Raw genomic sequence first — 13,897 nt, 5'->3', positions numbered from 1 at the left:
AACTTTAATAAATCAATCTGTTGCCTTGTCTATTTTCATTGGCTCTCGCCCCGAGCGGGACTGCCTGTGTGCTCTTGTGGCAGCAGGTTACAGTGAAATGAGGTGAGGTGAGGAGAGAGGAGAGGAGGAGAGAGAGGAGAGGAGAGGTGCGGAAAAGAGAGAGGAGAAGAGGATAAGGAGAAGAGCAGTGAGGTAAGAAGAGATGGTTTGGGAAGAGAGAAGAATCAGAAGACAAGATAAGAGATGGGGAGAGGAGGAAAGAAGAAAAAGGAGAAAGTGAAAAAGAGAGGTAAGGAGAAAATGAGAGGGGAGGAGAAAGGAGAAGAAACAGAAGAGGATCGACGGAAGATGAAAACCGAAATTGGTTGGACACATTAATGGATGTGTGTATTGTTAAGAAAGGAGAGGAAAGAAAGGAGAAAAAATGCAATGGTGCCCCATGGCATGTTCCCCTCTCTGTGGCCTTCAACTGCTGGCTCAAATGCCGAATCAACAAATTCCTGGAAAATATGAACTTGTGTTAACTTGCATGGCGGCTCAAACCAATACAGGCTGCCTTTTTTCCTTGGCCTTTTCAACTGTATAAGACACTGAAATAACACCTCTGTTGTTCCCATGGACTGGCAGAGGGATGTTCACACAGGGTTAGGGTGAAAGGTCTTACTGGTTTGGGGACTATGTTCAAGGTCCAGAGGTCAAGCCACTGTTTCATGAATTCATATGATATACCGACAAGATTCCTTCTGAAATAACTTCAACGCTTCTTATGAACTTCTTTTAATGACCAAAAAAACGTATAACCCTAAAGCCATGGTCTTACATGGATAGGTAACTGGGAAAGGTAAGTCAATGGACAGACAGACTGACAGATAGGTCGATTTTGTCCCCTAGATGTCTCCCTTGGTTCATGTTTCCCTACTGGGTAGGAGGTTCGATATTGATTAAGATTTCATCCTTGGAACCACCTGTGGCTTTGTAACCTGCATCCATGATCCTTCTTTGAGCTCAGAGGATGCACCCGCGGACCCCATCCATCCTTGAGAACCGTGGATAAAAGTGACCCATTGGAAACAGTGAGCAAATGCGAGGAGTCAATAATGAATAAAAAAAAAATTGTGGACGAGATATATAAAGTGAAATGCCTAGAAATATAAGGAAATCAATGTGGAGGGTGTGCATATCTTCAATGACCCGAACCCAATGCTCCAGTTAGGAATCATTCACACATCGTTGGTTGTGGCAGGTATAAACTGGATCTGCCTCAAAGAAGAAAAATGTTTTAATTATTGAAAACACACTGTTTACAGAGTGGAAGATGTCCAAGCTGTCAACCATAACATTACATTTATTTTAGGCATATAATTAGTTTGGAGCATGAAGTTCAGAGATAACTGGTGAGAACTGTGGGCTCTTGGATGAAACACTAAAGATCTTTTCATGGTGTAGTATGGAAAAGAAATATAACAGTAGTAATATCAGCTATGACTGTAACTCAAGGAAGATGAAATAATTAACACAGTTTGGGTAGTAGAGTAGTAAAATCAGGGAATTGTGAAGTTTATTCTCTCCTAAAAATAAACTTTAAGATCTTATCTGTCAAACAAAAATCACTCGACAGAGAGTCAAAGGTAAAATGTGCTTTCAATAACCCCCCAATAATGCAATCTTTCATCTGAAAACAGCTTCAAGACACACACACACACACACACACACACACACACACACACACACACACACACACACACACACACACACACACACACACACAAACAAAAGAGTATGGATATGGTGTCAATTGAGCAACACAAAAAGATGACAGGCCATCTTGCAGGCACGCATTTCCAAACCCACACACAGACTTGTGGTCGTGCATGAACAAACACAAGCAATAGCTAAAAGTGCATCGCTACGTTTGTGTGCGTCTTTATGTCAAGAGATCAGAAAAATAATTTTTCCTTTTGTTAACACAAAAAAAATGTCATGTAAAAAAGGATGTTTCATTTTCTCCCGTGCATGGAAGTCAATGCCTAAAAGAGAGCATTTGTTTAAAAAGCAAAGCTGTATTGAAATCCACAAGTGGGCTTTTCCAAAGTGCTTTTCTAGAGATATGCGGGAGCCACCCTGTGAGTAGTCTTGTTGTCATAGTTTAATATAAATAATAGTCTTAAAGCATGTCATCGTTACACTAACACATATGCTGTTGATTAACGCTCTGGAAACTTGTAGAACAGTGTAAAAAATACCCTTTTGTCATATATTCTTGAAACACTTAAAAATAAAGTTTTGTATTAATATTCATGTTAGCTATATGAGTTGCCCATGATAAAATGAAGATATAGTGAAAGCTGCTGCATTCCATGTGGTCTTTGAGTAAGTTAGTATATCATATGGAATTTTAACGTCTCCTATCATAGGAGGCATTTCAAAATACAAAATGCATATTGTTTCAATGAGACCTGTGGCCAACCCAGCGGAGACAGGAGACCCCAACAGGGTCTCTGTCGTTACAGCCACCTATATCCTCATGGAATGTTGGAGGTGCGAATGTTCTCCGTAATCGATAAAAAACATTCTAGAACGCAGGATTATGTCAGCGTTCTACAGGGCCGTTCCAGACAAGCATTCCACCCCTCTCTGTGGAAGTGTGGAATGCCGGCGTTCCAAGATGTTGCAGCTGTTCAGTTCCTGGGAAAGGGAAAAGATAATACAAGAGCTTCCTATGGTGATGTCATTCAGACACCTTGAGATCCGACACAACATCATTCAAATAACACAGAAGAATGCAAACGGGTGGTTTCTTTTCTCAACACACTATACTATTGATAAGATGGTGCAGGGTGAGGATATTACGATAGCAGACATCATAATGGATGTATGAATACAAAACAACCATCTAAATAGGGAGGAAAGCTCAGCTTTGAGTACTGTACTAGCCTTTACAGTCTGAGACACAAGTTGCCAAAACTGACAGCAAAAATGTGGTTACTATTAAATGCGTGAATGTTTTATTGTTGGTCGTTTTTCCTCTTCTATATTTCAGTTCAGTTGGCAGCCAAAGACGTGTATAAAATACATTTATTCAAAATGGAAACAGACAACTCTGTTCTTGTTGTATTCAGAAGGAATTGGAGTAGATAAGAAATCTTTATGAAGGAAGTTAGGGATTATATCTCTGATGTGTCTGATAGGAGAAAGACACTGATAACCAACGTGACCTTTTTCCTTAGTTTGAGACGTTGGATCTCATGTTTTGTTCCTCCTCAGTGAAGATGCTTTTCAAGAGTGTACATCTCATTTCAAACACAAGTCCACCCATTTTTTACTGGGACTTTTATAAAATATTGTATAAAATATGCCGTTATATCCATGCGTCTTTGTGTGACCTCTTGCTGGTTTGTTTGTCTCACACCAGGACACTGTCAGTGTCTTGTCCAAAGCTCCTGTTGTCCACCTGGGCCTCCAGGTTCAATAACTTATGTCCCGATCCTCCACAGATCCACTCACAATCTGTCCAAAAAGAAAACCCAACGTCCTTCTTCTCAAGCACAGATAAAACTCCCCCCCTCCCCCAGCCCCTCGCCCCTCAGTGACGGAGGCTGGAGGCCGGCCCTCGCCCCTCAGTGACAGAGGCTGAGCTCCTTGCGCACAGAGCACTTCTTGCACTGCACCACGCAGCACCAGTGGAAGCGGCACAGGCAGTTCTCCTCGAACTCCAGCGTCTCGTCGCGGTGGCCGCGCTCGCAGCACAGCAGGTCACAGCCACTCACGTCCATGGCGGTGCTATTGCAGGTGCGGCCGCGCGTGCCCAGCGAGCCCGTCTTGCGGTTGGCCTGGCAGAAGTCGGGCGACTCGGCCGAGTAGATGAGGTCCTGGCGGTCGGGGGGCTTGATGTTGTGGCCCACGGGGATCAGCGTCTTGCCGTCGTTGCCACCCATCACCTTGGAGGCGCCTTTGAAGCGCTCCAGCAGCCGGTCGCCCACCTCACGGAACGGTGCCATCTTCTTCCAGCACGTGCGCAGCGTGCACGAGCCCGACAGCCCGTGGCACTTACACTCCATGCGCATGTAGAGCTTCACTGCCTGGGGGAGGAGATGGGAGTGGAAATTAGTGTGTTTGTGTGTGCGATTGTGTGAAGGGGAGAGTGTGTAAGTGCGTGTGTGTGTGTGTCAGTTTGAGTGTGTTTTTGTCAGGAAAACAGAGGGGGGAAAAAAAGATGGGTAATCGAAACCTTAAAGGGAACAAATAAACATTGACAAACCTAAAGTGCTCTTAAGGTTTAATTTATGATCTGTTTATCGATATATCACACACACCCACACCCACCCACACACACACACACACACGCACACAGATAGACACTGACACACAGATAGATTGGTAAGATAAAAGCAGACGCTATTCAGAAGGAATTTAACCCTCAACCCCCCTCTCTTCATGTTGCCTCTGGCCTTTCACATCTAACAAGCCTTGACAACAGATCACTCACTTATATACTGAGCATAATGAACCCATCTCTCTCTCCCTCACACACACATACACACACACACACACACACAAACACGCACATACCCTCTCTCTCTCACACACACACACAAACACACACACACAAACTAACTCTCACACCTAAACACACACACACCCCACACACACACACACACACCACACACACACACACACACACACACACACACACACACACACACACACACACACACACACACACACACTCACTCACTCACACCTATACACACATACTCTCTCTCTCTCACAAATAAACACACACATGCACACACACACAAACACACACATACACACGTTCTTACACACAAATACACACTCACTCGCACTCCCTAACACACACTCGCACTCTCAACCACTCTCTCACATAAATACACATTTACATGCGCTCACACCTATGCACCCCCTCATACTCTCTCTCACACACACACGCATGCACATACACACAAACACACACACACACACACACACATGCCCAAGCTTGCTAATTTCCCTCTTTTTGTCTTTTTTATAAATGCTAAATGTGTGTATGTGCGTCAGTGTGTATGTGTGTTCAATCTCTCCTGTTGTGTTGAGAAGTAGCGAGCTAATGCTATAATTGGTCCCAACCCCACCTACCTCCTCACTGGCTGTCTACCTGCGTTTGACCCCACTCCAGCAGTTCGTCAGAAAACCATGCAACCGTGTTGGTCTGTGTGTGTGTGTGTGTGTGTGTGTGTGTGTGTGTGTGTGTGTGTGTGTGTGTGTGTGTGTGTGTGTGTGTGGGTGTGTGTGTGTGTGTGTGTGTGCGTGTGTGTGCGTGTTTGTGCGTGTGTGTGTGTGTGTGTGTGTGTGTGTGTGTGTGTGGATCTGACGACTCCTCTGGGAACAAAGAGTAAGATCACCCAAGTAAAAAGTAAATATGGGGAAAAATATGTTTTCAACCAAAAACATATAATTAAGGTCTTAAAAGGATAAGCAAGCAAGGGAGGAAGCCGAATCCAAAACAGCAGCATCTCCCTGTGTCCACAGAGCGTTCAGGATGCCCTCGCCATGCAGGCCAGAAGGGAGTGCAACAAAGAGGGGTTTAAAGGCCTCCGAGGGCCTGAACGTGAGGAGCTGCTCGCAGTGCGGCCTGGAGACGCAATGTGTGGCACGCTCTTGTTGTTGTGTTTCAGAAACTTGATTCATGTCAGAATATCGGCTTACGGCTCACTACAAATATATGGCCAGAGGGGGGGGGGGGGCCTTTGCTTTTCTCGGCGCTTGCGAAGAACATTCCAGAAGGGGAGAACGATCCTCTCCTGGATTTAACACCAGAATACTGAAATAATAACGTCACTGTTCTGTATTTTAAGATAATGGGGATTAAAGACTAATTTTGTTTTTGTCCGTGGTCTTTCTAGAAAGTTTTAGCTTGCTTCTGTAAATCGTCTTGTGAATGACGGGTGTAGTCCGATCTTAGGCTAGGTTTTGGGTTCCAACACCAACAGTCTGCCTGTGTAAGGCGTCCTTGAGCGAGATGCTCTCACACCTGCTCCTTAATAACATTTAATGAAGTCGGGAGTCCTTCTGGATAAAAGAGGGTGTGAAATGTGTCAAAGGTGGTTCCTTCCTATCCATGATGTGTGTTTTGATGAACCCAGAGGAGCAAACAGCATGTATTGATAAAAACAATCATTAAGAATGAATAAATGATTCCAGAGAGACATTCTGTGGATGTATAATTATGAATACACGTTTTTCATCTGTATTTTTCACATATTCTCACTATAATATTTTTTTATACATTTAAAATAAATGATGTATATAATATTGAGAAAAGCTGAGATTAATACATAATAATCCCAGAAAGGAAATTCCGGTGAAAATCAGGAAGCATTCTGGATAATAACGCTGTGGTACTTCTATAGTTAGTGGGATGTTTGAAGCCCATCCTTTACTGGTCTGTTTTTTGTCAGCTACTGGTATTGCGTCTGTTAATGGTATTGTGTCTGCTACTGGTATTGTCTCTGTACTGGTATTGTGTCTCTACTGGTATTGTGTTTGCTACTGGTGTTGTGTCTGTACTGGTATTGTGTCTGTACTTGTATTGTGTCTGTACTGGTATTGTGTCTGCACTGGTATTGTGGCTCTTACCCACCAGCCTCCCGCCATCGTTGTTATGGAGGTCCACCCTGTACTGGTATTTTGTCTGTACTGGTGTTGTGTCTATACTGGTATTGTGTTTGTACTGGTATTGTGTCTGTACTGGTATTGTGTCTGTTACCCACCAGCCTCCTGGACTCATTGTTGTGGAGGTCCACACTGTACTGGTTTGTGTCTGCACTGGTAATGTGTGTGCTACTGGTATTGTATCTGTACTGGTATTGTGTCTGCACTGATGCTGTGTCTGTACTGGTATTGTGTTTGTTACCCACCAGCCTTCTGGCCTCGTTGTTTTGGAGGTCCTCCCTGTACTGGTATTGTCTCTGTACTGGTATTGTCACTGCACTGGTGTTGTGTCTGTACTGGTGTTGTGTCTGTACTGGTGTTGTGTCTGTACTGGTGTTGTTTCTGTACTGGTGTTGTGTCTGTACTGGTGTTGTGTCTGTACTGGTGTTGTTTCTGTACTGGTGTTGTGTCTGTACTGGTGTTGTGTCTGTACTGGTATTGTGTGTTCTGTACCCACCAGCCTCCCAGCCTCGTTGTTGTGGAGGTCCACCAGCGCCCGGATGTCGCTCTTCCCTCGACGCCGCTTGGTGTCCATGAACTGCTTGGACTTCTCGTAGCCGAACTCCACGTCGTCCCCGCAGCCCCCCCACTCCCACTTGCCCCCCTCCCCCGAGCCGGCGGGCTCCCCTGGGCCCGCGGCGGGGGGCCGCGGCGGGGCCCGGCTCCTGGTGGCCTCGCAGCCGCACTGCAGCAGCTCCCCCATGCTGCAGGCCTGGGTGACGGCGTGGGTGACTCCCGCCGCCGTGATGGCGTACACGAACGCCGTCTCCCGGATGTCTGGAGGGAGAGAGAGGGAGAGAGAGGGAGAGAGAGGATTAGGGAGAGAGAGAGAGAGAGAGAGAGAGAGAGAGAGAGAGAGAGAGAGAGAGAGAGAGAGAGAGAGAGAGAGAGAGAGAGAGAGAGAAAGGGTGATGGAGAGGTTAGGGCGAGGGAAGGGAGAGGGAGAGAGAGATGGTTAGGTTGAGGGAGAGAGAGAGGGTTAGGGTGAGGGAGAGAGAGAGGGTTAGGGCAAGGGAGAGAGAGGGAGAGAGATAAGATAAGATAAGATAAGATATATGTATTTGTCATTGCACAGGAGTACAACGAAATTCATTGCACTCACGTACTGGTCTCATTTAAAAGAATAAAAGTAACATAATAAATAGTAAATAAATAAAAAAGAAATATATTCAACATTTCGTTCACTCACTACATTCATGTCGTCATACACTATACCGTTTACTTAGTGCCATCGTATGCCTAAAGAGAGGGTGAGGAAGAGAATGGTTACGCGAGTAACGCGGGTAAACGACGCGAGTGACGCGAGCGACGCGCTTCCTTTCATAGTCTACACAGCATACGCGAACGTCGCGGGCAATGCATGACATTCAATGCACCACTCACGCCATGGGTGGCAGCAGAGTAACCGGTGTTTTCGCGGGTGACATTCAGATCAAAATGGCTACGGAAGAAGAGTGATGAAGCGCAGAGATAGGCGGTGGTATGTGCGCCCTTTAAATACCACACGAGATCTGGATGGGGAATTTGTTTCTCTGGGGCTTCCAATGCGAAGCCTGGACGAGGAGAGGCATTTCCAGTATTTTCGGATGTCGGCGCCAAAGTTTGATGATCTCCTTTCGCGAGTCATCCGATATCTTCCCGACTCACCAAAACCGGCCCTTGTGAGGAAGCAGCTGGCAGATTATTTTTTGTCAGATGCTGGCGTGTTCCCCACCAGTACAATGTGCTACGATTGGGTATGCGCACTGACCAATAAATGTATATACATTGGTCACTTGGAAGCATGACTTTTGATTCATTAGTTATCACATTACACAAGTTAACTAATTTGGTTTACGACAAACTCATTAATTCATATCCATATAAAATGTTTATACAACGAGCTACTGCCTTGGCAGATGAATGAATTATTTAAGTGTAGGCCTATAGCCAAAGCTATAGAGCATAATGTCCACAGAAATTATATGGTAGGAAACATTATTAGAGAAAAGGGGTTTATTTATCAAATACAGAAACTTGACCCACCATACACGCACACATTTTTCATTCACTACACACTCACGCTTTCAAATTTCATTCACTCAAAGAGGCTACTGAACTTATGTTTCTCACAGAACATGAACACTTATGTTTCACACAGAACGTGAACACAAAAATGTACGTAATTAATTCAAATATGCTAACACTAAAACAAATAAGGCCAGTAATAGAACGAATTTCGGGTGACAAGAAAATCATTCAAATGGCTCACAATCCCGCATCAGCTGTTTGATGTCGCACATCAAAATAACACTTTGCCCCTGGGTTCGCATAAATTGGCACAGGTAATTAGTAAAAGAGACGCACGGTGAATGTCATTCTTATCACGTTCCCGCATCCTCTCATATGTTCTTCTGTAAATATAACCTATAGTTGAAATAATGTAGGCTACAATATTCGCTCCCACCGACAACGCATAGTATTGCATGGATCGGCGCGTCGCGTATGAAAAATTGGGAGGAAGCGTTTTGCTAAGCGTCGACGCATAATGGCGGCCGATATGGCAAGCCATCCCCGCCAGAAAACGGCATCATTTAGACGTGTATCACCTTCATTACGCTGTAAAAAACGCGGTAGAATGTAGAAAAACGCCGTAAAATACACCGTCATGCGAAAAAAGCGCCGCTTTTTACGCCGCAATTGAGCCTTTCAAGAGCGTGCGTAAAAAGCGCAGTTTTGAACATCAAACCGCGCGTAAAATACGGCGCTTTTGTGCACATCACAACGCCGTAAAATACGGCGTCTCTCTAGTATGCTAATAATCTCTGCCCTTCTTTTCTCTCAGCCAATGCATTTGAAGTGTTTGCGCCCAGTCGCTGAACAAGACAAGCAGACCAAATCAGTTTAGCACAGATCTGCTTTGAGGAGTTCTCCTCTCATTTGTTGTTAGTTGTAGCGTCATATCTATATATATTAGTAAATCCAGTTCCTACAGTGTGGTCACCGTGGCCGTGGCCCAATCGATAGAGACGCTTGCTCTGTAGGCAAGAGGTTGTTTAAAAATAAATAATAATAATACATATAAAGACGTTTCAAACGTTCCATCGAGTCTCTCGCATTCTACAATGGGCAGCTTTATTGTTTCCCATGGGAGCCGGCGAAACTAGATTTCTTCTTCGAAGGTTGTGCTCCACACAGAACCTCCTCACCATCATAACGAAGTACTTCGGGGCAACAGAATGCTTTAGAGCGGTACTCAGAGCTGCCAACATACACGATTTTGGCGTAGCAGATATGATTTCCAGACCCCAATTACGCTGCTACGCTTGACTTGAATATCCTACGCATTTCCCAACAAATCGATGTCAATCTTTTAGCAGGCAGCCACGTCCATGTGTTGACATCCAACCAGCCGTAAAGTTCACATATAAGCCCTCTTATGATTCGTTCATTGCGTCGGAAAAGAGTCAATACAATGGCCGTTTTTTTTTTTTGTTTTTTTTTAATGCCGTCTCTATTTTTACCAAGATGCTATGCTGTTTGTAGTCTGTGGATTCCCGCTGTTGATGAGCATTTATATAATACAATTGGCATCTTGTACATTGACTACTGGTTGTTTTTCATATTTCATATCTGCATTCTTTACACACACATAGGTAAGGTACATACATTTGGCAGCTGCTAGCTTGTGATGAGAACTCTTGTTAATATCTGTGAATACGAACTCTTCCATACGAAGTTGCACAGGTACCCTGAGGGTTTCTATAAATGTAATCTCGGAGATTATAACATCAGATGGATAACTAGCTTTAATTTCATGCAAATTGAACTCTTCCATTTAAATCGTTAACGGTTATTTAAAGTTTCCTTATCTAGCCAGTTAGCTAGCATAGCAACTACATAACCATAAGCAACCAGAAACACAACTTTAGCTGCAACGTTTAATTTCTCAAAATCAGCTCACCAATAAAAAGCAGTCTTGGGTTCAAAGTTATTACATCCACTTGTATTATGTTAAATGGCTTCACAAAGACATTAAACAATCTTCAGAGAAATAATGTGAAATCAACGGAGCAAGGGCTTACTACACTGAATGTAATGTTAGCGAATGAGGGGTGACAAGCCGTCCCTCCCCCTTGCTAATATTTAGTCCCCGCTGTTTGTTCCAAAGCCAATAGGTTATACACATACGTGAAATACATTCCGTTTTCTATGGATAGAAAGGACATATAATAAAAGTGTCTAAAAATATTTAAGTGGTGACAGACAACGAGAAAACAAGGCAGAGTTGAGGCTAAGCTCATTGATGCCTCAGCTCGCGTGTCGATCTGTTTGATCTCCGCCTCCATGATACATTGTTATAAATGTGTAAACGAATCAATGTGATTTATGTGACGTGTTTTTTGCCGCGAAATTGCGGAGCGAGCTGTCAGTTAAAGTCTACAGACTACAGGTATCAAACATGGATGGTGAATTTACTGGAGCTCCGTCGAAAAAGAGGCGGGTATCTGAACAGCGTTACAAGCTGGAGTACAACGTTGAATGGCCGATCATCACACGGTCCAAGCTGGACGACTTCCACGCCTACTGTATGTTGTGTAAGGCAGATTTCAGCGTCCGGCATGGTGGTCGTCACGATGTTGAAAAGCACACCAGGACCGGCAAACACCAGTCGTACAAAGCGGCGATGGAGTCTACAAGGCCAATCGCGGGTTTCCTAACTCTTGATAAGGACACTAGTGTCATAAATGCTGAAGTGCTGGCGGTTGACCCCGATCGCGGTGGCCGACCATATTGGGCCACTGGTAAAAAAGATGTTTCCAGACTCAAAAATAGCAGGTAAGGCTCAAATGACAAATAGCCTCAATGTATCACTAGCATCCTAGCATAGATGTACCTGTAGCCTATGTACTCTCACAATACACTCTACAAACTGTACAGTCTGTACAGTAGGCCTACAGTACAGTAACAGTACTGCCTTTGTTAATAATCTGATTAAAATCATGATAACTAATTATTGCTGATTAAAACTGATTCTGTTTCTTTTTGATTTCTCATATGATATTCTCATAATTTTCCATCTCATATGAAAGTGAAAAAAAAATTAAGCCTAGCCTACTCTACAGAGGATACATTTCATGATCAATCAATATTGATATTAATATTATATAAATAAACATAGAAATTTGTGTTTTGGTAGATTATTTCTTTGTTGTAACAATGCTTCTTGGCAATACATATTATACCGTTGGAAAGCCTGTTAATTTCCCTTTTAAATGGTGCCGCATTTGTGGGGAACATGCATTTGTGGGATGAGTAACACTCTTGTTTTTAGTTGTTTGGTGGATTTGATAATTGAACAAAAGTAACAAAAAAGACATATTGGCAATTTTACATTTTATTCATTTAATACACCATCCAGAGCCTCAGGAGTGGGTGGAAGATCCATACGCAGCCACAACAAATGCATGTTCCTTACAAATGCTGCACCATTTAAAAAGGAAATAAACAGGCTTTCCAACAGTATAAGATGTATTGCCAAGAAGCATTGTTACAACAAAGAAACAATCTACTGTGTGTTTATTAATCTATATACCATAATCATGATAATACAATGCAATACCTTTTTTGATTGCAATTGCAGGAAAGTATGGGTCTGGTCGCACAAAGAGTAGCGCCATTGTAGGAGCCCTTGCCAAGGAAGATGCTTCTGTGATCACGGAGGCAATGAAGACGGCTCCATACTCCTTAGCCACAGATGGGAGCACAGATTATGGAGACTGCAAGCTGTATCCCCTAGTTGTCAAGTACTTTGATTCAGGACTTGGGCGTGTTCTGACAGTGTTGTTGTCTATGCCGGAGTGTGATGTTGCATCTACTGGTGAGAACATATTTAAACTCATGGACAGTGAACTTGAGAAACGTGACATTTCTTGGGACAACTGCATGAGCTTTGGGGCAGATAATGCCATGGTGATGCAAGGACTCAAGGAGGGCACGGCAGGGTACATCAACAAGAAGAACAGTGCAGTATATGTGCTGGGATGCCCGTGCCATCTGATTCATCTAGCTGCAGAAAAAGCTGCTGCTCAGCTGCCAGTGCCTATTGAAGAGCTGCTTGTGGATGTGTTCTTCTACCTGGACAAATCCAGTAAGAGGAAACAGGGACTGAAAGAGTTTCAGGACCTGTGTGGAGTTGAAATGCGAAAGATCGTGAAACATGTTAGTACTCGGTGGCTCTCTTTAGAGAAATGCATTGGCAGGTTGTTGCAGCAGTGGCCTGCCTTGCTGCAATACTTTGAATCAGAACAGTCAAAGTTTGGGCACAGCAGCAAGACCAAGTCCACGCAGAGCACCAGCAAGAACAAAGCAACTCACAGCAGGGGTAGCGACATGTCAACCCACAGCAAGGAGAAACCAACTCACAGTGGCAGCAGCAAGGTCAATTCTGGGTTTGATTTGGCAGGCAATCTCTTCCGCCAACAAAACCTAGCCAAGTCCAGTCAGGCAACGAAAAGACCAGCAGCTGCAACCACACAGCCCAAGACTGCAGCCACTCGGCCCAAGACATGTAGCACTGCAGCCACTCGGCCCAAGACATGTAGCACTGCAGCCACTCGGCCCAAGACATGTAGCACTGCAGCCACTCAGCCCAAGACATGTAGCACTGCAGCCACTCAGCCCAAGACATGGGCACAAAAGAGAGTGAAGAGGGCATGTGAACATCTGAAGGACCCAGCATTCAAGCTTTACTGCTACTTTTTGAGTGCAGTCCTGCCCATTTTTGATGAGGCCAACACGCTGCTGCTGCAGCAAGACCAACCTTGCATTCATGTACTGCACAGGACCTTGACCACACAGCTGAAGGATCTCCTTAACCGTTTTGTGAAGCCTGAGGGGATCAATGCGGCTGCTGAGGTTCACCAGGTACAATTCAGTCAGCCAGGAAACCAGAAGAGCAATGAGGCCTTGTTCATTGGGCATAACACAAGAACCTTCATTGCAGATCACCCTGAGCTTGAGGAGCTGCAGGTGGCCAAGTTCTACAGCGCTGTCAGGGCTTTCTACGTAAAGGCTGTGGAGTACATGGTCAAGAAGTTTCCCTACAAGGACCCAGTTTTACTGAATGCTTCTGTGGCTGACATGTCTACACGGGACAGTGCAGACTTCAATTCTATCAGGTACTTCACAGGCAGATTCCCCTGCT

At 44.3% G+C, this 13,897-nt stretch overlaps 1 protein-coding gene across 1 annotated transcript in view; it reads right to left on the bottom strand.

Annotated features, from left to right (window-relative positions):
• Positions 1-1,261: 1,261 nt before the first annotated feature.
• The window catches only part of wnt6b (wingless-type MMTV integration site family, member 6b), a 42,098-nt gene continuing 29,462 nt past the window's right edge, over positions 1,262-13,897 (bottom strand). Inside the window, exons 3-4 of the mRNA XM_030344247.1 lie at positions 7,169-7,488; positions 1,262-4,079 (exon numbers count right to left, since the gene is read on the bottom strand). Coding sequence (XP_030200107.1) covers positions 3,618-4,079; positions 7,169-7,488 — 782 coding nt within the window. The 3' untranslated portion in view covers positions 1,262-3,617. The remainder of the gene's footprint in view (positions 4,080-7,168; positions 7,489-13,897) is intronic.

Source organism: Gadus morhua, chromosome 20 (genome assembly GCF_902167405.1).
Source record: "Gadus morhua chromosome 20, gadMor3.0, whole genome shotgun sequence".
Classification (NCBI taxonomy): domain Eukaryota; kingdom Metazoa; phylum Chordata; class Actinopteri; order Gadiformes; family Gadidae; genus Gadus; species Gadus morhua.
Note: the sequence above shows the minus strand (reverse complement) of the source record. Positions and strands in the feature narration are given on the sequence as shown.